The sequence below is a fragment of the Daldinia caldariorum genome (genome assembly GCF_022478825.1).
Source record: "Daldinia caldariorum strain CBS 122874 unplaced genomic scaffold F4812scaffold_30, whole genome shotgun sequence".
NCBI classification, from domain to species: domain Eukaryota; kingdom Fungi; phylum Ascomycota; class Sordariomycetes; order Xylariales; family Hypoxylaceae; genus Daldinia; species Daldinia caldariorum.
Genome location: NW_025953066.1, coordinates 17,310 through 41,511, shown reverse-complemented (window position 1 = coordinate 41,511; position 24,202 = coordinate 17,310). Strand labels below are relative to the sequence as shown.

Sequence of the window (24,202 nt, the reverse complement as noted above, 5' to 3'; positions counted from 1 at the left end):
AGATGAACGGTAGAGCTCAGTTCGCTTGCGTTACATGCCGGTATGATACTTCGATCTTTCTATCGTGGGATTAGTCGCTTATAATACCTTATAGGCGATTGAAACGGAAATGTCCTAAAGAATTTCCCTCTTGCTCATTGGTGAGGCTTAGACAAACGTGATAGGCCTACGCACTACGGAGACTTACTGAGGACATTTCATAGTGCCTTCGGCTCGAAAAGCAATGCGAATATCCGCCGCGGGTCCGAAGTCTATACGAGAACAAGACTCCTAATTCATCAACCAGTTCTCAAGACACTAATGAGGAAGCAAACCCACAGATAGCAAGTAACTTACCAGCAGTCTCGGATCTGGGCTTGAGTCCAATACAAGACCTTGTCCCAGGGCATGAAGACATCCATACCTTCCCGCCAATGTTCTTCTTGGATTCTGATGTATGTACCAAACCTTTGGCCTCGGAACCTTGTCAAGCAACAGGTATTGTGGTACCCTCTTGTAACCTTTCCCCCGAGTCGAACGCAGTCTGTGAAAAGTATTTTTCTACCGTCCACCATTGGCTACCAATACTAAGTAAGAAACGCGTCCGACGGCTTATCGCTGAAAATGGGTCGGTCCCTGACTGTCCCTCTCAACTTCTGTTTCTTTGCATGAAGCTAGTATCGGAGCCTTTACCAGCAGAAGTATCCGCTAGGGCGAATATCCCCTACCGAAGGGTTTTGGAAACGTTGCTGAAAGTTGAAAATTCATATCTACCCTCTCTCCAGCTCCTGCAATCCGTCGTCTTAATATCCGCTTATGAGCTCGGTCACGCGATATATCCGGCAGCTTATCTGCACGTCGGTCACGCTGCTCGGCTCTGTGCGATGATGGGCTTTCACGATCGTAAAGCTGCAAATCAACTGTTCAAAGATGCCATTACGTGGACATCGCGGGAAGAAGAGCGTAGGACGTGGTGGGCAGTCTTCTGTCTCGACAGGTATTTCTACATCCAATACCCATAGCGTTGTTATTGGGAATACCTGGTTGGCTTATACGTGTCTAGAATCACTAACCAAGGTACTACCGGATTGCCCTTCGCCGCGCCCGATCCAAATCCAGGAGAATTACTACCGTGTCCGGAGGCTCCGTGGCTTGAAGGTGAAATTGGCTTCAACGAGCCCCTTTTTGCGACTTCATTCTCTAGCAATACAAGTCTAGGATCATTCGCCAATGTTTGCCAGGCAGCACACGTCCTCGGCCGCGTGTTGCGACACCGCGACGAACATCACAGCAGCCGTATTGCCCTCGGTTTCCTAGTATCAGAGGCAAAACAGCTTCACCAGATTCTCGTGTCCTTATCCGCCCATCTAACTAGCATCTGCGAGCAGTCCCTTCTGCTCGATGCTTCCGTATCGGTCCCTTTGGCCTTATGTTTCTCTGCGCGCCTTATTCTGTACTATATATATGCATGTAATGAGACGTATTCGACGGACTATGGTAGATCTTCCGAAGAAGCTGAGTTGCAGAAGGAGACCATGGCAGGTATCTTCGACGTTACCAGGGGCATTTGGCAGCTCGCGTGCCAATTGCTTGACTCTATCGACCAATCCGGGGGAAAAGGACTAGAAAGCATTAGTCCAATTCTATGCCACTGCTTGTTTGCAGCAGCGGGCGAGAGCGAGTGGCTAATTCTCGAACACGAAGATTCAAGCGCAAGTATATGGCTGAAAGATATTGTAAAGCTTCTTCGGGTCATTGGAAAACGATGGCAAGTCGCAGGTAAGTAGAGTACCTAATATAAAAGTTACCTGGAACACGCAAAGAAATCTCCGGAATCTAATATGCTGCAGATGTCTACTTATCACAGATCTATAAATGGCCGGGATATAACAGCTTAGGCATGTTATAAGGGTTTGGGCTGCAATAAACCATGACCATGTAGAAAGTTTATGTCAAGAGAATACAATTTTATAATTTAATTGGGATAATCCCGAGGAAGTAAACTTGGTAGTAAATCGTAACCTCAAAGTCGGCCTCGGATTTTAATCTCGAAGGATCTGATAAGAATATAGGCTATAAATGCTACGACAACAGCGAATTCGAAGCCGAGATCCCCCGTCTTCTTTGCGATAGGCCCGGTGTACCAATCTGTCTGCATAGATGGGATGATGAACGCCCACGCGATGAGTACGGACGACAATGCGCTCAACCCCGTCGGCAATGCACGGCCATCGTTCCAAATTTTCGGGTTGAGGCTATTCGGATCACCTTTCCGAAACCATAAATATTCAGTTAAGAAGCACGTCACCGATGCTCCTGCGTAGTAGCCGATTATGCTAAGAAACGCCGTCACCGACGCGACGAACGATCTTGAAGCGGGAATCGCCACCGCAATGATAACTGCTGTGGCAACAACAGCTAATACGATACGAGGGACTCGACGCAAGATAGGGGCCACAGCGGTCAGGTTGAAGGAGATAGTATAAACGTCGCGGCCGCAAGTACCAAGGACCGAGAGACCCAGAATAACCAGAATAAATCGGCCAAAGTCGCCGAGTCGAGTAATCAATATATTCCCAATAACGGCACCGATGCCGCCAGCTTCGTACGCAGCCGTCCAAGAAGGTATAGTGAAGACAGCACCACCAATAGCTGCGCCAAGAACCATCAGAAGTGAGAATGGCAACGCAATGCCAAACAAACAATACAAGGCAAGCCGGAACCGCGGCGCAGTCGGCGGCATATAGCATGCGTAGTCGCCCGCGACGTTGCTCCAGGTAATCATATTACCGGCCGCGAACGCCACGATTCCCATGTATTCCTGGGCGGTGGTACGTGCCGGCAGGGGCGTCTGCTGCCAAAGCTGGTCGCCCGCAGCACCAACAAGAATAATGATAGCGACGAGCGTCGGGATCCAAGCCCAGCGCGTGAAGATGTGCATCACGCGGTACCCCATAAATCCTATGGCTAAGGATATAACCATGATGATGGCGATGGCGCCCTCGACGGGTAATGTACCTGGCCGGACAGCGGCGAGGCATTGCGCGCCGTTGATGCTACCAGTAACGCCGAACCCTCCGACCGTGAGCGTCACCACGATGGACGTTAAGACGTTGCAGTATTTTCTATTTGTCTCCGAGTTTAAGCATTCTATCGCTCCAAAGTACATACGAGTTCGTTTACGTTAGTTATACGAACTTACCCAAAACAATACCGCGACTGGATCATCTGCCGCATCCCCGTCAGCGGCGCGATGGTAATGATGTACGCAGCCGGGACCGCGAACAGAAACTGGAGGAACACGATCATCAACGCGGCGTCGCGCAACGACATCCCGAACCCGAGGGTCGTTGCTGAGCCGATACCAATCCTAGAGACATTAGGTAACTTTCAGCTTTCCCGCGCCTTCAGAAGAAAAAAACACTATAGCTTTAGGTTACAGAAAAAGACCATACGGTAACAAGCTCGTCATGGACGTAGCGAAGATGGTCAATACGTTCGCGTAACGCGTATCAGTCCGCTTCTCGATGGGCACGGGCTCCGCGCCTCGCATTTCGACACCATGGTTCGAGAGCTGGGCCCAGAACGATGATCGCGGGGCTTGGAACTGGTCTTCGATCTCGCCGACTTCACTCAACGCTGCAGACGACAACTCCTTAGTACCCATCTCCGCGTCCTGGGCCAGTTCTTTCGTCTCAATTGTGTTGTTAGCCATGGCGTCTTTCGGTAGTACAATACGAAGAGTCTGAGTCTGTTCCTCCGTCTGTTCACGGTCGCATGCTACCTCCTTCTAAGTATTGACATTGAGGCTCTGGGCGGACGGGCACAGGTCGGAACCCCAGACTGTTGATTACCTTAGGTAGGAGGTAGGTACCTTGTATGCGCATGCATTTTGACACGGATCCCATTCCGTACTGCTAGTGCGCCCGATGAGGTAGTATCATGCAGAGTGACAAATTCGTTATAGACAAGCTATTGGTCCGGTAACCCGTTGCATTCGGGTTAACACCAAATTATGCGGCATACATGATAGAATACCCTGGCTCCCATACCAGGGTAGACGGGTAAGCTGGTACGGATACGGAGCTTTGTGATCTATCATTTTCGGCCCGAGCTGGTCTTGCAACCCCCCCTTTTCGCGGGATCTTAGCTGGGAAGTTTTTATCACATAGGTCAGGTCATACGTATGATAGCTGGCTTAAGTAGAAGAAACGACATTCGAGTTCTTTTTTTCACCCGTACCTAATATACCCATGAAGATCGATATAAACAAGGTGTTCCATGGACTTCTCCTAAACCCTATGTCTAGTTGGTTCTGAACAATGGTTGAGTATCTTCTATTCGACTTGGTTCGCTCGGACTCTAATATAAAGACTTAAGGCTAAATACGATACACGCCGCCTTAGCTCTGCGCCCAAATAAAAATTCAGTCAATGCGTTACTTGTTATCGAAGACAGCCTTGGGAGGTATTCAATAGCTTTCTTAATTCTAAACAGTGTTGAGTATTAAAATAGCACTCTTCGCATCAGCTTGAGATTATTTCCAAACAGATGCAGTGCACCCAACTGCCGCAGTAGCTGAACCGGGTGAGGCTTGGTCACAGTCCGAGGGACAAGGGCCATAACTCAACCTCCTGTTCTATGCCTATCGACTTTAATTAGTCCAAACGATAAGGGAGCGCTTATTGTAAGTGAAAAAGCTCGATAATGTCATAGGCAATTGTTAGACCGGATTTCATATAAAACTCATCGTCGTCGCTTAGGTATGTGCATTCCATCTTCCCAAGCCGTTTGAGCTCTGGGAGGGGCGGAACGGGTATCTTATGATGCACGAGATATATTTTATTACTCTTGACGGAGTTTTGATGGTTTCGGCTGTCGTTGTATTCCTTCCCTTAGATCCAGCATGGATACTACCTGGGAGTGTCACCATGCTGTGGAGAAGGAAAATGGCGAACCGAGTGAGTTTAGCACGGGCGTTTGATGTGTATGACTGCAAGACATTCATACCAGAAATGAGGGATGCATAATGTCATAAAGCCCGTAAAAAGCTGCAGGAAAGCTGCCTTATTCTCCATAGAAGATAGACATGGTGGAAGATAGGGTAAATCTGTGATGACTGGCGCTGACTAGAAGTTGTAAGGGTTCAGAAGATTAGGAGTCAGCTATTAAACCAGTACACCACCAAAAGCTAGAAAGATGGACTCTACGTGGATAGTAGCATGACAGGAAGCTGAAGTTTAGAACACGTAGCGTTGTTAGCTCTTGCCAGTGGACGATCCTGTTCCATTGAGATGTCTGGGACAAAGAGCTCGTGACATAAACCTGGTTCCTACATTATGTTTTCATAATAACATTGGTATTAGCAATAAAGCTATGCTCTGGTGTACCTTGAATCGTTATTCAGGTTACCAAGTGTCTGATGTTCATCTTGCCTCGACACATTGTATTGCGTGAGGTAGTCTATGATTTACATGGTGCTCAACCATCACTTAGGTAGGTACCTAGTAGGTAAGTCATTTTGTTAGTCATTGGAGGTATCAAATGTCGTACTCTCGTGGATGACCGAAGAAGTACATCGCTTCTTTGTTCATATTGTGAAACGTCGTCGAATGAAAGCTAGTGATCCAGAACAACCAGAATGTTAGAAAACAACAGGAGGTGCGATAGGTTGGCTGGTTTACCTAGAAACAACGCCGTTCAAGTAGACCGTGAAGGTGTGATGAAATATTATATAAGTGGTATCTTTCCACCGTGAACCATCCCGATATATTAGTTTAGGTGCATATATCCCATCCTCCATTCTATCCTCGCCTTGGTTGTCAACGATATCGGTGTTAGCGGCTTATCCTTTAGCCAAGAGGCAACATGGAAAACGACGTACCTAATTCTAGAGCTCCTGTACGCCGGGTCTTGGTCCGAACCAAGACTGATCTGGCGCCAAAGGGCTCTGGGGCAAAGAGAGTCGGGTTCCTCCGGGGTTTATTCCAAAAGCTCGGATTGGCCAAGGATAAGTTGAACAAAGAGGGCAGTACAACCCCACGCCGCGAATTCCAGGTTGAGGACGCCAGCTTCCCCTCGGTTACCGTATTTGATAATCCTAGTGAAGTCTTCTTAAGATCAGACGGTACACCATTAGTACGTACAAGGTCAGTACCAACTACGAATTATCAGAGCACCCGAGCTCTATGGGAAGAGGTGAGCACGATCCAGTCATTCCTGTGGATCCCTCGCAACGTGACATCTTATCGAGATATTCAAAACCAAGAGGTCGAAAGCCGTATGCAGCATCTGATTATGCGGTGTTCAATGGATGGTTATGAAGTAACTCTTCAGGAGGCGTACGACGTATTGCGTTTGGTGGAAGGAGCTGTTGGCGAGGCTGTTGAATATATGAAGGTATTGAGAGATTTTGATAATTAATCTAGCACCAACTACATATATATATGGGAGTGGCTTGTTTAGAGCGAGGCAAGAAGACAGAGTACCTCTTGGGTGTGTATCATGGCATGTCCGCGTATTGAGGTCGTACCTGATCAAAGGAGGGGGAATAGGATACCGCACATGTTGGTTCGATGAGCGCTGTATGATAGTAGTTAGTACCTATAGGTTGCTTAGAAACAATCCGCAAGGAGTCAAAATCTCGGTTTACTCTCCTCCGTCTCGTATAATATGTCGTACATGGTGGACGAAACGGAGATCTTTATCAAAATATAAATTTATCCGAGTATAATAGGTACATTATGATGAGCCATAACAATTTTATTCGGCTATATGGATCTCTTTGAATCTCTTGGTGTTGTCCGTAATCGCCACCTCGACTGGGATACGTTCCATGCTGCTCGCGCCAAAGAATCCGTGCACTCCTTTCGTTCGGGTGAGAACGTATTCCGCATCCTTGACCTCAGCAATTGGGCCGCCGTGACACAAGACAATCACGTCCTCTCTTATCTTCACCACCGCGTCTCGAATATCTTGAATTAGCTTAACGCTTTCGTCTAGAGTCTTCCCCGTCTTCGCTCCGATACCCTTACTCGTCGTCAAGCCCATGTGCGCGACTATGATGTCGGCACCTACTATTGCCATGCTGACTGCTTCCTCAACATTGAATACGTAGGGCGAGGTAACGAGGCCCATTTTGGAAGCGATTCGTATCATATCGACCTCCACTTCATAGCCCATTCCGGTCTCCTCGAGGCCAGTTCTGAAGTTCCCATCCATAAGTCCGACGGTCGGGAAGTTCTGGACACCGCTGAACCCTAGCCCCTTCAGCTGCCTTAAGAATTGTCGCATGTCTCGAAACGGGTCCGTTCCACAGACACCAGCGAACACGGGTGTCTGTCGCACAATCGGCAAGACTTCCCGTGCCATGTCGACAACAATAGCGTTCGCATCGCCATACGGCAATAGGCCTGCGAGAGAACCGCGACCGGCCATCCGGTAGCGACCCGAGTTATAAATGATGATGAGATCGGCGCCGCCGGCTTCGACGGATTTAGCAGACAGGCCGATCCCCGCGCCGGCGCCCACAATAGGGCGACGAGAAGATATTACTTCTCGTAGGCGCTTGAGGATATCTGCTCGTGAAAACTGCACCATGATTTATTTTTATTAGGTCAGGGATGATTTGAATAACAGTTTTACCAAGAGGGGGGCTTGTGGCAATATAAACCTTTGGCTTTGAGCTGTCAAAGGATGGCCCTTGCATCTGTCAGATGACTTCAATGTGATGTGCATGCATCAATGACATCTCGCTAATACCTCACCGTGACCCCTCCCCGCTCTTTGTTGTGTGTTACAGGCACCTGGTATAAAAAATATTATTTATAAGATCGAAGCCTGACCATGTACATAAGACGGGATATGTATGTTCGACATGGCAAAGGATACCTATTTCTAGTTCCGATATTTAGGGATGTCTTCACGGAGAACTTCCATTGCCGTGGTCGGTACATTTGATACCAAGCTCGACGAATTCCTTTACCTGAGGTCTCAGATCCTCGAGGATGATTCATCGATAAATGTTATTTTAATTGATGCGGGCCGATCAGTTGTGCAGCATGAGGCTGTAACTATCAAGCAAGATGAGGTTGCGAAGGCTAGTGGGTTCCAGGGGTTCGAGAACGACTTTATGTCGCTCCCTCGCGGTGATCTTGTGAAAACTATGATTAAGGGGGCTGTCAAAGTAGTTGGACGCCTGAAAGACCGCGATGAGATCCACGGTATCATTAGCCTCGGGGGCAGCGGAGGGACCAGTATCGCTTCTGCTGTCATGCGGGAGCTTCCTGTGACCTTTCCAAAGCTGATCGTATCCACTGTTGCCTCTGGCGATGTAAGCTCTTATGTCGCAGAGACCGATATTACCATGATGTATAGCGTGGTTGACATTGCTGGGTTGAACGAGGTACTGAAGGCGGTGGTCCAGACTGCCGCAGCAGCGATTGTTGGTATGGCTAAGGCATATGTCAAGAAACTCAATAATAACGGGCATGGGGACATCAAGACTACTAAAAAGGGAATAGGCATCACGATGTTTGGCGTCACGACAAAGGGGGTAAATGCCGCACGCAAGTGGTTAGAATCCCACGGATTCGAAGTCTACGTGTTTCATGCTACGGGGTCTGGCGGTCGGTCCATGGAACGGTTAGTTAAAGAAAATCGACTCCATGGCATACTCGATCTGACTACCACCGAGCTGGCCGATGAGTTGGCTGGAGGCGTCTTCAGCGCGGACAGCAGTAGATTGACAGCCGCTGCTAAAGCAGGCATACCTCAGATCGTCAGCGTCGGTGCCCTCGATATGGTGAACTTTGGACCCAAGGATGCTGTACCAAAGAAGTTCCAGGAAAGGAGACTAATCGAGCACAATCCTTCGATAACTCTAGTACGAACAACAAAGGAAGAATGCGAGGAACTAGGGAATAGGATAGCACAGAGACTCAAGGAGAATTGCATACGGCCTGATTTGACTGAGGTGTGGCTTCCATTAAGGGGTGTTAGCGCTCTTGACATAGAAGGGCAGGCCTTTTACGACACATTGGCGGATAATGCCTTATTTAAGGCTATTAAAACTAGTCTTGATGGAAGTGAAATATCAGTCAAAGAGCTTGATACTGATATCAATGACCCGAGTTGGTCGGAGAGCATAGCTAAAAGATTGAGTGAACTTATCGAGCTGAAGGGGTGAAGTCACAACTTGTAGAGGGCGGTAAAGTCTGAAGACATCCGCTACTTTCCAGGCGGAAGCGATGCGTTGGAAGTAAATGGGCGAGTCACACTTTAAGGACCTACTAATAAAAATTATTTATCCATCTCCAATTTATTGAGCATCCTTAACCGCCTCAGCAAGAAGTCGCTCAGCCTTCTCAGATCTAGGTTTGAAGATTACATCGAGCTTGCCAGGATGACTCGACAGGCCCGTGCTAAATTGAATAGTTTGTTCAATGGGCTTTCCGTCCGGTCCAATGGGTTTCGATATGTCGGTCGTAGCTATGAGAGTCGCCATAATTATCCACACAGACGCCTGTGCAAGATGGCGTCCGACACATACTCTATGCCCCTGATTAGGAACCTCCTCGTCATAATGCAATATGGCATATCAGGTAGGTAACTTACCTGCGACCAAAGCCAAACGGTCCAACAAGGAGAGGCTCGCCGTCCCCACCTTCTTCTTTCGGAATGTATCTGTCCGGATTGAACTTTTCAGGGTCCTTGTACACATTCAAATCTCTTGACATAGCGAACGTGTTATAATAAACTACAGTCCTATAGAATAGGGCAATTAACAAATCTCCTGCGTTGATTTCTTGGTGGGATGGACGCGTACCCTTTAGGAATGAACATTCCGTTATAAACGTCGTCTTCGAGAGACTTGTGAGGTATCCCAATGGGTGACAAAGGTCTCCATCGTGAGACCTCCTCAACCAAGTAGTCGATATAACGCAAATTCGGCCTGTCTTGAAACGTAGGCAGCCTCTCTGTTCCCACTACCCTATCAATTTCTGCTCTCGCCTTTTGAAAAACTTCAGGGTTCAGCATCATATTCAAAATAGCAATGGTCGTTGTAGCGAATGTCTGGAAAGCACCGTAAGCTCTTGCAATCTAATCTTTATTGAAGAGTGGAAAGCGAACCGTATTAGAACCCGCGATGAAAACGGCGCCAGATGCACCTTGGATATCCCGAAGTGCAAACTCATTGGGAACACCTGCTTCTTCATTTTCTTTATATTTAGTAAGAAACGAATATGCAAATGACGGGTTGGCCGTTCCTTCATCCTAGATCGTGTTAGCGGTATCATGAAAACATACCAAGCACGAAGAAGACTTACGAACTCCTTCTTGATAGCTGAGAAGGGGATATCGTGTAGATTCTTAATAGCCCATCCCCAGTTCCGCGCGTGTTGCAAGCTTTTTGAAAAATTGAGAATTTGTGGGATGTATCGGACTTGACGATTTGTTAGCCGCACTGGCGCGATCTCTCTAATAGATGTCCAAGGGGCTTACATGATGGCAGGTAGTCGACCAAGGCCGTTCCAGGATTCCCTCCTCCTCCAGTTGCCATATTGGCGTCTATGGCAATTTTGATATAGGGGTCATCATCTGATCTAACAGTGACGCCGAACCCTATACGAAGGACTATGGAAGAAGCAAAGCTTCGCTCTATGTTAGCCACGAAGTATGATACTGATTTTTCGTGCTTACCGCCGTAGTGAGAAATCCCAGGCTTCGGGACGTTTCAGGATTCTCGAGACTGCCTGTCTCGCCTCGTCTTCTTGAATTGGTCGATATTTCGTAATCGCCGTCTTGGTAAATCCTGTCTGCAAAGCCGATCGATGCAACCGAAACCTCGGTCCGTACGGAAGAAAAGTTAATGTCAAACCCCATCCCATCACATCAAAGAGGACAAATCTGGGTCTATCCTGATAATTGGCCCCACGCTTGTCAAGAAGCTCATTCGCAACCTTTTGGGTGTTTAGGACAACCATATGATTGCCCAAGACATTAAAATAAACAATGTCCGAGTCTGATATTCACTTAGTGGCCGCTATACGACGAGTTAAATCATACCTGGTATAGAATTACTCACTATACTGCTTGGCATATTCCATGTGCTTAAGGTGAGCATTTTCCGTTGGTAGTCTCCTGAAATGCCCGAGGATTGGCTCTCCTGGAGGAGAGGGAGGAAGTGGGTAGGGAAATCTTGGATATACAAGTCTGAAAACACTATAAAGAAATAATCCGGTGATAATACACGCTATACTGAGCCTTGTAGGTGACGCGACGAATGATTCGGAAGTGTCCATATTGGGTAGTGCTATCAAAGGTGTTTGAGCTTGGAACTGCCCCTGTTACGTGCTTAAATCATAACACCCGATTGTGTTCGTCTTGAATTATGAATTGCCTCACTACATTCGATATCAGGCCAGCTGGAGTAGTGTTATGTCGGGTTCAAGTTATAATTCATATCGATGTGGTAGGCAACACAAGATGAAACCAACACATGGTTCGGAAATGGCATCAATGTACCGTTGAATCCCAGCCCTATACCCCGCCGCGGAAGAGCCCTGCCAATTAGTATATATACATAGTGTCAGTTTTACGAGAAGATATCTAGGTAGGTATGTCGAGCTATAATGTAACCGTCATAAGGATACAGACAGGGGTGCATACGGTGCGCACCGTTTCGATCCGAGATTTCCGATTGGTAAACTGGGTGAAGATCACTGCGTAAGCTACTATTGCAACTACATAAAGAACTTGGCTGAAGTATTTAAGATGTTTAATCAAGAGACATTTTGATTCGTACCAGGTAGTTAGCTATCTTCTGATTATTGTAGATTCCTTTTGACATGGCAATACGATACGTACCCGAGTCGAAATTTAGAAGAGGTAAATAAGACATACAGTATCTGTATACTTGAATACGACTTTATCTATACTATACTTTCCTGGCTTGGATGTCAGCTCCGGAAGCTTCGAAGCTTCATGCAGATAACTTGGCCACTCTCGTTATGCCTATTACCAGAGCCGTGCAATTTGGCGTGGTGATTGAAGTATCGATTCATTTCGGCGGTCAGCTATGCCGAGTTATTGCGGAAGCCGTATGGAAAACTAGGCTACGGCAAGGGTCGAGTCGCATCAAGTCTCTAATACGAGGTTTTGAGGGGACGTCATAAAGAAAGATAGAGAAAGATAGCATCACTCCACAAGCGCTGCTACTTGCCCAGCCAGTGTCGGCTTGGAATTACTACATAGTAGGAAGTGGGTAAGTTTCTATAGCATAGATCTCGTGTATATAAAGACTCGGCAGGTTTGAGGTCCAAAGAGACGAGACATGAATGTTTTTCATCACAGCAAGGACCTATAGTTGATTAAAACACCAACCCCAGCTCAAGTACCTACCCCTCCAACCTTTCAAGATGCGTATTTCTACCATCACAAGTCTCGCTGCCATTATACCGTTCGCGAATTCAGCTCCCGCACCTCAGGCAGATCCCCCGGAGACTGATCTTTGCCTGCAACGAAAGTTCTTGACGGCAGATTTATGCTCGGATATTGACTCTACCTATACCAATGAGACCTTGGCAGGCTTTGGTTGGTATTGCTGTTGGTACCAAGGCCCATTTGCGCCCCCGCCAGCTCTACCTGTGTCGTAAGTTGTTATTTTTTTTTTTTTTTTTTGAATAGAGAAAATGGTTAAACTAATAACTGTGCGAATAGGGCCTGGTTGACATTTGCGGAGGACGGCTCAGTTGAAAACCGCTGCTTGACCTCGGGAACTTGTAAGACGGGGTTACCTGACGGTCGTAGCTAAATACAAAGAACGGGTTTGAAAATATTGTAGTCAAATAAATATAATATATGAAACAATTTAAAAAGAAGAAGAGTTAGGAATCTGATAGTTGATTTAGTTAATTCTCAGCGTAGCTCAGCTGCTCAGGTAGGTACCTACCTCATTGTGCCTCCTACTACGTAAACTTACCCCGCCATAGGGCTATTTGTTACTGTACCTCGTGCTGGTCACACGGTGAACCACGTGGTGATAATCAGACCTAGCGCTTTCACGCTAGCTGTGCTGCTGCGTTAGTAATTCTTATCAGCTAGCCTTCTCGATTGACAGTCCGTTCAACAACTTTGCAAGTTGCAACACACTAACGACAAAGACAGAACGACAACCAAATTTCTGTTCTTATTTTTAATATGGTTCAATAATCACTAAATAACCATTGGATGTGTCGCCTAACCACCTAAAACACCCATTTTACGATCCCCAACATCTCCGACATGGCGATAACCCCAAGCCTGAGGCGCGATGCCGGCCCTCAACCAGTTACGCAACGAGCGCAACCTTTGCCGAGACCTGCTGCACCGATACCCCGAATAAACCCTTCCAGCCTCGAATACAAGCGAGCCGCTAGGAAATATAGGAACCTCATGATTTCTCTACCCATATTCCTAGTCACTTCATGGTTTCTGTTCGACCGACTTGTTTTAGGTCATGAGCCGAAGAAGCTACCTAGTAAGAGAACCACGTTGGAAATGTCGATTACAGAGCAGACGAAGGATTGAAGAACTCTGGCTCTTGCTTTAGGTACCATCCACCCAGGTACCTAACCTAACCTTTGTCATGGAACGTTGGCTGAAGGATGGATAGTAGACATCGGCATTGTCATATTTACTATATCAACTTCAAAGAATGGTTCTATGCCTTGCAAATCATCCAAACCCAGCAAAGGACATAATTTGAAAAAGACCAAGACTACATTATTCGACAATATTTACCTGACAATGAATGCATAGTGCATTGTCTGCCTTAGGAACCTTTCATCGGACTCCTTGGTCATTCAATTGTTCTGTCCATTATTGCTTTTTCCTTCGTCGAGACCATTCACAAGGGTAAAATTAGCTTCTCTTATTGACTTCTAATCACATGGCATCATCATGGCCACCCTCGATTTATCTCAAGTCCTCATAATTCTACCAATATAAAAGGCTCTTCCATCGCTTAGATCAGCGCCCCCCTTGACATCAACTCAACAAATATCATCCTAACAATCATGAAGACAAGCATCGTTTCCGCTGTGGCAATCCTGCCTATCACCACCGTTTCTGCATTCGAAGTAGCCGACATCTACAAGACGACCCTCGGTAACTCGGATTGCACTGCTATCCACTTAACAGAAGGCCGTATCCTTCGTGCTAACTGCGTCAAGCCCGGATAAGGATCCCGTGCGGATTACAGCCTTGACCTAAACACGTGCTTCGCCAATTACGTCGGTTCGCTGAACCATGTTGCGAACGGCGGCTTTGCCGATTCGTGCACTGGTTGCCACATGGACGGCACGAAACTGATTTGTGAGTGTTTAGTTGGCGCGGATCGCGGTATCAAACGCAATGAAGTAGAGCTTGACGATTGGAATCTTATCCAGGTCAACGAAGAATCATTAGGCTGCGGTAGCACTGTCGGTTTTGAGAGAAGCGTCGGTAAGAGTGCCCGCTTCTTCACTGCGTAAGCGATTAACTCTGCTCGCATTTCTAGCCATGCGTATCGTAAATCATTGGTTTTTTTTTCCCCCTTTCTATCAGGTCCTATTCCAAGCCAGGTATCTTACTACCGCACATTAGGTATATGTAATACTTACCCGTAATTCAGGGTAGATGAATCATAGCTCTTCTCGCTACAATAAAGTTAACTTGTTTTACCATTTATATCGTTGTATTAAGTAGCTACCTCCCGGGTATCAATACTGTAATTCTAACCAGTCACGGTTGATGTGATAATATCTGATATTTTACTCGTTTAGTGTAAGGTAGGCACCGTACCAGTAGCTTCTAGTCATATAACCATGTCTCTTTCGACTTCGTAAGAGGTACCTACACTATCCTATATATATTCAGAATTCATTATTCCATAGATAGAATATAGTTTTCTCATCCCATACCAATTGAGCCCACTCTGCTAGCTAATCTGTGTGATGCTAGTCATGATCTCCTGCTCCCGAACGAAGAACTAATTATGGGGTTTAAAGATTTCATGCGATGGCGCGTATCTACCTTAGGTTAGGTACCTAGGTAGGTATTCATGTAGAACATCCCTCTCGATCTACCAGTCGATTTTCTCTAACCGCTGTTACCATTACATTGCTGGCCAATGGTTCTCCTCATGTAGTAGTAACGAGAGGTTATCAATATTCGCGTTTAGCCTCAGTCCCACAATGAAAGAGTCCTTGTTCGCAAGTTAATCGAGTGGTTTGGCTTTAATAAAGAGTACATTGTTCTCATTTCTCTTTGGAATTCTTTTATGCTAGCTGAGACAATTCCTTATCTTCGCTGACGTTCCTCCTATTTAAACACGTTGGTTGCTGCCACCACATAGCAAGCAGCATGAGAAAATCGGGAGGATTATAAGCGAAGTTGATTTCGTGCCAAGTACGCCATACTCGTAATACCTAAACGGCATCTCAGAAATTTGTATAGAATAAAAGATTAGGTACCTACCTGAGGTAAGGTCGAACGTAAAATTCCCAGACCATTTCAATCATGGAGCCTATTTCTATTGCTATCCAGACTTCTGAGATCAATTTTCTTGCCGGTATTATGACGCTCAACGTTGCCATGCTAAGCGCTTTTCTGGCCATGGCTTGGATGAAGAAATGCGAAATATATTAGGTAGGTAACAGTCGAAATAGGGCGAATATTTTGTGGGTTGCTACCTTATTAAAGATGAAGTTTTCCTCTGGTTAAAGGATGGGACGGTAGGAGGTATCAATCTAGTAGGAATTCCCTTGATTATCTCGAATAAAATTTATCACATGGATAGAACAGATTTCGCTGTTGTATCTGGATGACTATTACTTTGTAATTATACCAGTCAATACTAAATACTACCTAGAGGTAGACGTGTTTTCATTCCATTAAATCTTGAACCACATGAGAGGTTTTCGATGAATGCCATTCCTCACTAAAATGGCTCGCCTTCAGCGGCATCCACCCCTTCTTCGACACAACGTTTCACGGCAACTTCCGGATCCTCATCGCCATCAATAAGGTCCAGCCAGCTACTCTTGACGTTAGGATTGTCAAGTAGCAACGCAGTCACCTGCGCGACAGACGCGCGGCTCGCAGTTCCCGATTCGAAAAGCTTCCCGAGCTTGACCCTGCCCGCCGGTTCCGCGGTTAATAGGCCTGGGCGCAGACCGATCGCGGCGAAGTCTTTCCTCTTCTTCCCCTCCTCGTACAACACCTGGTCGGCTGCTATCTTGGCCTGGTAGTATGTTTTCAACGCGCCGTTGTTGTTCTTGACGCACTCCTGCCAGACCTCCTCGGGCCACCACGGCGCCTTGTTCAGCCGAGATCCTAGATACGATATCATGACAAACTTAGTGATGGATGAAGTCGCAGCCGATGCGCGGATGAAGTGGATCGCGGCATCGCGGTCAATCTTGAACGTCTGGTAAATACATGTGTTGTTAGTAAATAATTATAGGGGGTGCCTTATATCACTTGTAACGGTCCTCATACCCTCTCCGGCCCTCCTTTCCCCGCGGCACCAGCACTCCAGACCACGTAGTCTGGCTTTACTTCGTCTATGATGCTCTTGGCCTGGGCTTCGCTTGCGACTTCTTCCAAGCTACGGACCAAAACGTTTAGCTTCCCGTTCTGGCCTTGTCCGAGCTTCTGCAAGCTCTCGACTCGTGCGGGGTCGTGGATGATGCTTGTGACGTTCCATGATCGTTGGAGGAGTAAGGGTGTTAGTAGCTGGGCAACCTTGCCGCTACCGCCGAGGAGGAGAACGTGGTGAAGAGACGACATTGCTAGACTGATCCTAACTTTCTTTGGATTAAACTGTCTATGGTGTTATGAGGTAGCTTCGCGGTTTAGATTAAAATAGGAATTCTATAATAGAATCAAGCTTCTAAGCTGTACTCCGCTATCACGCGATGGCTTTTCCTTGCGTCATTGAAGATGTACAGTTGATTCAATATCGTAATCACACCGTGCTCTTATATCCGATGCGAGAAGCAAGTGGTATCTATTAATAAGTTTTCATTTCTCATTACCACATTAGGTACCTCAGATAGCGTAGAACGTTAGATACTTTCAATAAGTTCAATATATTTTCCGACTTGTCTCTTCTACGTAACGACCCTTTCGGTTACTCTCTTTCGCAACATTCCTGATTTTGGCGCTACGTTCTCTAACGGTGCTACGGTACCCTCCATACCAAAGCCCGCGTGCGGTTCCGACCCCTCGGTTCTCAACGTACCAAATTGGAGCCTGGTAGCGCTAATCCGATTCGGCAGAGGCTGTGCCCCAAGAGTATTGCCCATGGACAACCTATCGAGATCAGGGTTTCTGGTCGTCAGCAGCACCGTGGAGAAGGCCGTGCTACTAGTATAGCCGTTCTTCATCAATGCGACAAGTCCCACGCAGACGCAGAGCAGCGTGAATACGACTGCCACAGAATACGCAAGCAGTAGGATGCGGCTGTTGTAGTAATAGAAGTTCTTCGCAGTCGGTACGGTAATCGATACCTCGGTCGTGAAGTTCCGCCAGTTGCTGTAAGTCAGGAGGCTATACGTGAAGTTCCTGGAGAGGTGTTCGATCGCCGATGCGAGTGTCCCCCCCGTGCATTTATCAGCTGTTTGAAACGCAAGCGGACCGCCTGACGCTGTCTGGTAGCTTGATGAATTCCAGATTTCCGGACAGTCTGTTAAACCTGACTGAAAAAAAGGAGCTTGAGAGGCCTCGGCGTTAATCACCGTAGGCCCGTCGGATTGAAAAATCAATTCGCCCCCAGCATTAGACAGAATCGTACCGGCTAGAAATTTTTGGAAGACGTAATGGTACATATAATAAGTCGGACAGATGGTAGCGTTATTTGCCTCCGGGTCAGGAGCACAGGCGCCCTTACCCAATGCGGTAGAAGATTTGCCTCGAACATTGTTCCATTCCTGGGAGCTTATATACTTGACGGAGTTCTCCTGTATTGATTGAATGCCTTTGTCAAATCTCATGGTTACGCTGTATGAGGTGTTGTAAAGCTGGCAGACAACATAGTTGTGAATATCATCGCTCCAACGCTCGTTGATACCATTAGCCCCAATGAGGATCATATTGTTCATATCCGTAGGGGCAGTGCTTTTATAAATTAATGGTATCGGACCTGTGGAATGGTTGCGCTCTGTTATAGGGGCGACGATTTCTGCGTTGAAGGCTTGTTCAAACGTCGTGTAGTTGTACTCGGCATAGTCCCAAGTACGGTTATTTCTGGTCTTGATTATTTCGCTGGGCTTCGAGCATTTATAAGAGGGGCCCCAGAAACTCTGATTGTACGATGCGTCGGGGAACGGAGGGCTTTCAGGTACGAAGCTGTTCGATATATAAGTCCTCGTGAACAAGCGTGCGATTTCAGGTGCCACGCCAGAAATATATCCCCAACCACCATATACTCCCCAGCCATCGTTACTTGAGAAGTTGTAGGTCGGGACCTTGGTGTCGACAATGTCCTCAACCACGTGCGATTTAACGGACAAGGTTGCCGGCGTTATGACCGTGATAATGGGAAGTAGCCTATGATGGGGATGGGTAAGAAATAGGCAAATTAGACGCGTGGCCTTCTACTATTAAATTAATAATAAAAGAGTCAACGAGCAACGAGAGGTTATGAACTTACCATGCGACCGCAGCAAGTAAGTAGAGCCGTTTCGCATTCACTAGGAAATCTGTGCTGAAGAATGACCATAGGTTTCTCATCACACCGAACATGCTGTCGATACCATTAATCGATATAGATCTCTTCCTCAACGACAACCAAGTTTGTTGGACAGCGGCAATGCCTACCGCCGCGACCAGCCCACACTTGGTGATTAGTGCAAGCCCAGCGCCGATTCTAATCGCCCAAAACTGTTGGTTCTCAGATGTGACAAGCGATCCATGTAGCCTTTGGTAGTATACGTGATGGCCTACTGCAGCCGAAAGGCCCCCGATGAAAAAAACTACCGCGAGTATAGGATCTTGCAAATTGATGTCGACTATATTTTGTGGTGCAGCGTCGTCGTCTACTGGCTCGCTGTGAACTTGTACCCCATTTCCATTTGCGTCTTTTGACGGTTGACTATACTGAACTCCTTGATTGTCATTGTGGTAGGTATCGTTGGTATAGTCGTAACTGTATTGTGCGTATTGATCATAGCGGCCAGAGGGGTAATCGTTAAAGCCATATTCAGGGGAAGCGTGGTGTTGTGAAAACGCCATGATCTTCCCGAGTTAATTCTAAAAGCTAGTATATGGACGAATAACCTAGCGAAAGTGCCCTTCTACTGCTTACCACCTATATATACTTCCGCAATCCTTCCCGCTCGCCTTCGGGCCCAGACGGTGGGGGGATCGAATTTATATTTGTTGATTTCGTCGCAGTATACCTACAGGTAGGTACCTTTAATGCATTAGACACATCAAATTGCGGCTCAGACTGTCGCGCTAGCCATCGTGGTGCCATCGTGGCGCCTATTAGTCGCCCAATTAGGCAAGCAGGATGTCCTAAATGTTAAAGGCCAGAACTACGAACCCTGCCGTCGACCCATGCATTGCCTCCACTGTGATCTATTTTGAGGATCGCCAAAGAAAAACTACCAATAAGTAAAGATATCAATATAGCCTTGGTGAGTCTGTCACACCGTTATACAATTATACAACTATACAACATGATTCAGGTTATATTTATATACATTCGAATCGGTAACTATATACACGAATTTCCACAAAGACCAACTTGACGAGCGACGCAGCCAGCCCTGGTACTACACATTCCCTGGGCTGGAAGGAAAACGAGAGTAACCTGTACCTATTTTCAACATAGGTAGGTACCTATCCTTGTCATTGCCTAAATCTAGACCCCAGTGACCAGTTGTTCCTGCATGCAGGACAGACTGGTACAGCGAGAATCCCAGGGGTCTTTGGATTCACAGTTGATTTATTAAGCAACAGGGGTGGGCGCAACCTTGGTTTTGGTTACCAAAGTCGTATGAGCGATCGCCTGAGCCTTGGCAACCCCAGATCCGGTAAGCGACGCATAAACAGAATCGAGGAATCCAGAGTTCTTGAACAGCTGCGACATATCCCACATCATGACACCACCAAAGCTCGAGAATTGCTTCGAGTACTGGATGACCGGGGCTAGCGCACCGGCGGGTTCATAACCAGCACCAGCTCCGGTGTTTGCCGGAACGCCGAGGAGAATTTTGACGTTCTTGTTCTTGCTAGTGTTCTTAGCCCAGTCGTCCCATGTCTGGAAGTTGAAATTGTTCTGGGTCATGGAGCCCTGTACAAAAGACGAAACGCCGCAGTAGTTGTTATAGAACTGGATCATGATGAAATCGAACGAGATTACGCCATTCAGCATGTCGTTCATCGCGGCATCCGGGTATGGGCATTGAGGTGCACCGGAAAGGTAGTACTTCTTGCTACTATCCGCATCCATGAGCGACCGCAGCTTCGAAGCAAACGGCGCAAAGTTCTGAGTTACAGACTCTAAGTCGAAGTCGAAACCGTCCACGACGGCAGAAAGGAATGGTCGGTTGGGCTTGCTTGTGTCCGAACCGAATAGATCCCATACGGACTGAGCCGCGCTCTCGGCCGACGCGGAATCCGAGAAGCCACCTTCTGTATATGTCGCTCCTCCAATAGATATGAGGATTGTCTTTCCCTGAGACTGACATGTCTTGATGTCCTCTTCCAGCTGCGGACATTTCAACAGTTGTGTACCCTCATATGTCGTGCAGTTGTCTCCGGCATTAGCGAAATTTGTGATGGGGGTTTTTATACCGTTCATGAAAGCTATCGGGATGATCTACAAAAAAAAAACATTGTAAGCACTTTTGAAACCCCTGGCAAAGAAAGTCCGGTCTCCATACATTGATCTCACTGTCTACGGTAACATAAATTAGCAAAACAAGAATTATTCACTGAGAAGGGCTAGATGATCATACTCGAACAGTATTCAGCTAAGCGTTGTTGGGATCCCGCCTGGCCGTAAGAATTTTGGCCTATCATGACATATTAGCTTGAAATAAATCATTTGGTAACATTTTCCCTCTAACCATACCCCAATATACAGCAACATTGCTCTGGGAACTGCCGTCGAATCCTGCAAGGGCGGAGGGGAGAATGCTGGCCAGAGAGGCCAGAGTCAGCTTGGAAGAAACCATGTTCGATATGTGGCTTGTCTTGAGGCTCCAGCTACTGGACAGAAGAGAACTGGTATGACAGAGAGTATTTGTGGTAAATTGAAGGGATGCACAAACTCGTATATATAGGTAGCTATTATCTCACATTCCCCTTGTTCACATTCCCCAATACACCTGCAGTTAATCAATCTGCCCTTCGCCGGTGCCTAGATGACCTTTCGAACGTTACAGACCTGCAATCATCGACTTGCCATGAGATGGTAACCAAGCTCGTGCAACCAAGCCTATGACACGCCATTGCTTTATTGCTAGGATCTTCACTTAGACATAAGTTGCCTTAAAGGTTACTCCAGAAAGATGGGAATGTCTCCACGCGTCATCCAGCCCAATATCGGGGGGGTCAACTTAGAGTTGACCTGTGAAAATTACAACAAGTGGACCGGTTCAAGCAGGTGATAGAGCCGCTGAATGCACGCGGTCTACCTAGTCTGATCGCATGAGAAGGTAGTGAGCGATGAGATCGGCAGGGGCTCACCTGCGGACTGTTTCTCGGAGGAATTTATCATCGGTAGTCAAAAGCAAATTTATCCCATGTAATCTGCAAGGAGAGATCTCAGCCGAAAATGAGCTGTGGCTGAACTTGAACCCGAAGATCTCCAGTCGACTTTAGGAATCCTATCCCCTAGCTACACCCGCCATGTCCGCCTGACATACGCCGCAGTCCCTATCAAGAATACTCAATGCGTGAATATCACATCGTAATCTGACTTGATTGATATCACTAACAGCTAAATCACAGGAGCGATAACGACAAGTTCCACTATCTTTCTCCAGAAACCAGGAACAATTGACTTGCAGCAGATTCTGTAGTGTGATCGCCCCTGACATGCACAGCTTCCTTTTCGGGGTTAGGGGTTCGGAGTTCACGAATGAGAAGACGGGTTTTTAACAAGACTATGCAAGCTCTCAAAGGGTGGTTGGCAGGGCAAAAGCGCGTCATTGCAACATTGACATGTCTTTTGACAAGCTTCCTCGCTGTATGGTCAGATTCCAAGCTGAGCAAGTTAAGGTTAATGCTCATTTATGATAGCCCCCTAGGACCTCAAAGTCATCTGAAATACAGGGCAAGCTTCACATTCCATGCAACATTCCCTTAACAGAGACGCCCATCTGGATAGCGTACTGCCCTAGATAACCCCAACTATTGACCATACCCCATACTCAAGTCCCGCGCGCTACTAATGATAAAGGAGGAAACACCAAGCTCCCACTCGAGTGTTGCAACGTTACTATAGCGGTAGCATTATGAATACCTACAACAGGCTACACTAGGCACTACTTCCTGTTTATGCACTAGGTACCTAGACTAAAGCGCTGAAGGATATAGAACGTACGCGTGCAAAGTAGCTTCTAGGCGGGACTTTCAAGCCTCGGGCAACAACATCTCACCTCCTAGATAAGTGCGAACGACATGCGCTATCTATCAACCAGTTGACACATACCATGCCAGTAGTATCCCGATGTAAGATAGGGGGATTTGCTCACTTACTCTCGGCTTTAGAAGAGTCGTTCCGAAGCTGGCTGGTGACAATATCTTAAGGAATATTCGGCATTTATAACGCTATAGTAGTAAGATAAGAGGTTTAGATACCGGATACACGGAGACAACGTTTCCATCCCTAAACCCGATTATCCTAATCAAAAGGATTAGAAAGAAGTTCGACACGATGCAACGCTTAGGTAGGTAGATATTGGTACATAGCTCAGATAAACTCAAACTCTATATGGGAGGAAATTTCCAAGTACTTGATACAATTTGATATCACCTATTAGGAATGGGAAGGCATCCGGGACCAGGACAAAGCTGGTATTTTATTTACTTACTTGCCTGATATCGGAAGGACGGGTTGCAACGCCTTTATCAGGGAGACCCCGTGATGGTTGTCATACACAGAGTGAATACTAGAAACAGTAGCAGTGTAGTAGAGTGACCTATTACCGCTTGATACTCCTATATATATATACTGCTACTTCGCCAGCTAAGCTGGCGCTATTCTCCGGCGCTATCCTTCGGAGTAACCGGCGCTAATTTAGCTTCTTTTAAGTTATCATACTCAACATATAAAAGCCAGTATTTATCTTAGGTATCTCTCAAGTAATAAAGATTGAATAAACAAGATTTGGAAATACTATTAAATTTGAGAGGCTATAACCACTAATACTTCTTTACCCATGAAGAACCATGAAGACGAAACCGGTTTTCACGTAAACGCGAACATCTCATCCTTGCGGATTAGCTGGGCTGCACGTCATTCTCCAGTGGGCACATGAAAGCTACTCGATCTCGAAGAATATCATTTAGTAATTTTTAAGCTGAATAAAGAACGACATGCGAGATGGAATAATGCTTGAGGACGATGTAGACAAATACCTGAAGTATTTATTCCATTAAATATAACTATTTAACATGTGACATAACATGTGATATAACATGTGAAGTTACAAGGTCATATATCCTCGCCATAGAAATATAAAAGTGCTCTTACTTCATTTCCTATTATTTAGAAAAGAAAAGAAAATGCGAAGAAGGAAAAAAACATCAAGTTATTACATTGCTTGAAATGCGTGAGAAAAAAAAATATTGTGTTGCTTATCCTAGTTTGCCAGGAAGCATCGGGAATTGAGCCCGATGCGGGGGTCGAACCTTTAAGGTGATGTTAGAAATATGATCGTGAAGAACCTCGAATGCCGAGGAGGACTTACCCGCAACCTTGAGATTAAGAGTCTCACGCTCTACCGATTGAGCTAACCGGGCGTCTTGTGGTGAAAATTCTGCTCCTTAGGTCGACTGATATTTGCTTGCGCGTGGAGTCAGTCCGCTCGCCTTAGCCGACTTGGGCCGGACCTGGGTGGGCGACGGGGTTTGCGCACAGCAAAGGATTTAAGCGGTTTGCTTTAATAATAACTACACCAAAATGTAATTGTTTACGTATACAAGTCAGTAGATCAGGTAGGTAAGGTACTTGTATTTATAT

At 46.5% G+C, this 24,202-nt stretch overlaps 12 protein-coding genes and 1 pseudogene across 13 annotated transcripts; 6 read left to right on the top strand and 7 right to left on the bottom strand.

Moving 5' to 3' along the window:
• Positions 1 to 2: 2 nt before the first annotated feature.
• On the top strand, positions 3 to 1,888 carry F4812DRAFT_453724 (uncharacterized protein; the record flags this gene model as incomplete). The annotated part of the gene is made up of 5 exons (XM_047936525.1): positions 3 to 40; positions 95 to 140; positions 204 to 976; positions 1,043 to 1,758; positions 1,830 to 1,888. The coding sequence occupies 5 exons, from the start codon at positions 3 to 5 to the stop codon at positions 1,886 to 1,888; spliced, it is 1,632 nt and encodes a 543-aa protein (XP_047785442.1).
• A 114-nt stretch (positions 1,889 to 2,002) lies between these two features.
• F4812DRAFT_453723 (permease for cytosine/purines, uracil, thiamine, allantoin-domain-containing protein) lies at positions 2,003 to 3,646 on the bottom strand (the record flags this gene model as incomplete). The annotated part of the gene is made up of 3 exons (XM_047936524.1): positions 2,003 to 3,104; positions 3,182 to 3,349; positions 3,435 to 3,646. 3 exons carry the CDS (start codon positions 3,644 to 3,646, stop codon positions 2,003 to 2,005), a joined length of 1,482 nt encoding a protein of 493 aa, XP_047785441.1.
• A 2,201-nt stretch (positions 3,647 to 5,847) lies between these two features.
• Positions 5,848 to 6,571, top strand: F4812DRAFT_469428 (uncharacterized protein; the record flags this gene model as incomplete). Its single annotated transcript, XM_047938877.1, has 1 exon — positions 5,848 to 6,571. One exon carries the CDS (start codon positions 5,848 to 5,850, stop codon positions 6,400 to 6,402), a length of 555 nt encoding a protein of 184 aa, XP_047785440.1. The 3' UTR covers positions 6,403 to 6,571.
• Positions 6,328 to 7,604, bottom strand: F4812DRAFT_447729 (TIM-barrel-protein domain-containing protein). The gene has a single exon (XM_047935784.1). The coding sequence runs from the start codon at positions 7,576 to 7,578 to the stop codon at positions 6,742 to 6,744; it is 837 nt and encodes a 278-aa protein (XP_047785439.1). The 5' UTR covers positions 7,579 to 7,604; the 3' UTR covers positions 6,328 to 6,741.
• Positions 7,605 to 7,769: 165 nt separating this feature from the next.
• On the top strand, positions 7,770 to 9,617 carry F4812DRAFT_447728 (uncharacterized protein). The gene has a single exon (XM_047935783.1). It carries the CDS (start codon positions 7,895 to 7,897, stop codon positions 9,164 to 9,166), a length of 1,272 nt encoding a protein of 423 aa, XP_047785438.1. The 5' UTR covers positions 7,770 to 7,894; the 3' UTR covers positions 9,167 to 9,617.
• Positions 9,233 to 11,428, bottom strand: F4812DRAFT_284893 (cytochrome P450). The gene is made up of 8 exons (XM_047931072.1): positions 11,066 to 11,428; positions 10,681 to 11,002; positions 10,483 to 10,631; positions 10,308 to 10,423; positions 10,111 to 10,254; positions 9,806 to 10,053; positions 9,595 to 9,744; positions 9,233 to 9,530 (listed from the first exon to the last, which is right to left on the bottom strand). Exons 1-8 carry the CDS (start codon positions 11,280 to 11,282, stop codon positions 9,299 to 9,301), a joined length of 1,578 nt encoding a protein of 525 aa, XP_047785437.1. The 5' UTR covers positions 11,283 to 11,428; the 3' UTR covers positions 9,233 to 9,298.
• A 514-nt stretch (positions 11,429 to 11,942) lies between these two features.
• Positions 11,943 to 12,913, top strand: F4812DRAFT_447723 (uncharacterized protein). The gene has a single exon (XM_047935782.1). It carries the CDS (start codon positions 12,399 to 12,401, stop codon positions 12,633 to 12,635), a length of 237 nt encoding a protein of 78 aa, XP_047785436.1. The 5' UTR covers positions 11,943 to 12,398; the 3' UTR covers positions 12,636 to 12,913.
• A 203-nt stretch (positions 12,914 to 13,116) lies between these two features.
• F4812DRAFT_447722 (uncharacterized protein) lies at positions 13,117 to 13,657 on the top strand. Its single transcript, XM_047935781.1, has 2 exons — positions 13,117 to 13,585; positions 13,637 to 13,657. Exon 1 carries the CDS (start codon positions 13,264 to 13,266, stop codon positions 13,546 to 13,548), a length of 285 nt encoding a protein of 94 aa, XP_047785435.1. The 5' UTR covers positions 13,117 to 13,263; the 3' UTR covers positions 13,549 to 13,585; positions 13,637 to 13,657.
• A 379-nt stretch (positions 13,658 to 14,036) lies between these two features.
• Positions 14,037 to 14,492, top strand: F4812DRAFT_463974 (uncharacterized protein; the record flags this gene model as incomplete). The annotated part of the gene is made up of 2 exons (XM_047938292.1): positions 14,037 to 14,127; positions 14,203 to 14,492. The coding sequence occupies 2 exons, from the start codon at positions 14,037 to 14,039 to the stop codon at positions 14,490 to 14,492; spliced, it is 381 nt and encodes a 126-aa protein (XP_047785434.1).
• Positions 14,493 to 15,778: 1,286 nt separating this feature from the next.
• Positions 15,779 to 16,952, bottom strand: F4812DRAFT_284823 (NAD(P)-binding protein). Its single transcript, XM_047931071.1, has 2 exons — positions 16,501 to 16,952; positions 15,779 to 16,429 (listed from the first exon to the last, which is right to left on the bottom strand). The coding sequence occupies exons 1-2, from the start codon at positions 16,789 to 16,791 to the stop codon at positions 15,941 to 15,943; spliced, it is 780 nt and encodes a 259-aa protein (XP_047785433.1). The 5' UTR covers positions 16,792 to 16,952; the 3' UTR covers positions 15,779 to 15,940.
• Positions 16,953 to 19,394, bottom strand: F4812DRAFT_284822 (uncharacterized protein). Its single transcript, XM_047931070.1, has 2 exons — positions 18,656 to 19,394; positions 16,953 to 18,552 (listed from the first exon to the last, which is right to left on the bottom strand). The coding sequence occupies exons 1-2, from the start codon at positions 19,234 to 19,236 to the stop codon at positions 17,115 to 17,117; spliced, it is 2,019 nt and encodes a 672-aa protein (XP_047785432.1). The 5' UTR covers positions 19,237 to 19,394; the 3' UTR covers positions 16,953 to 17,114.
• Positions 19,395 to 19,744: 350 nt separating this feature from the next.
• Positions 19,745 to 21,587, bottom strand: F4812DRAFT_284752 (glycoside hydrolase family 18 protein). The gene is made up of 4 exons (XM_047931069.1): positions 21,086 to 21,587; positions 20,970 to 21,026; positions 20,895 to 20,908; positions 19,745 to 20,830 (listed from the first exon to the last, which is right to left on the bottom strand). Exons 1-4 carry the CDS (start codon positions 21,186 to 21,188, stop codon positions 19,958 to 19,960), a joined length of 1,047 nt encoding a protein of 348 aa, XP_047785431.1. The 5' UTR covers positions 21,189 to 21,587; the 3' UTR covers positions 19,745 to 19,957.
• Positions 21,588 to 23,913: 2,326 nt separating this feature from the next.
• On the bottom strand, positions 23,914 to 23,982 carry F4812DRAFT_t154 (annotated as a pseudogene). The gene has a single exon. The product of its transcript is annotated as a tRNA-OTHER (tRNA).
• Between the last annotated feature and the right edge of the window lie 220 nt (positions 23,983 to 24,202).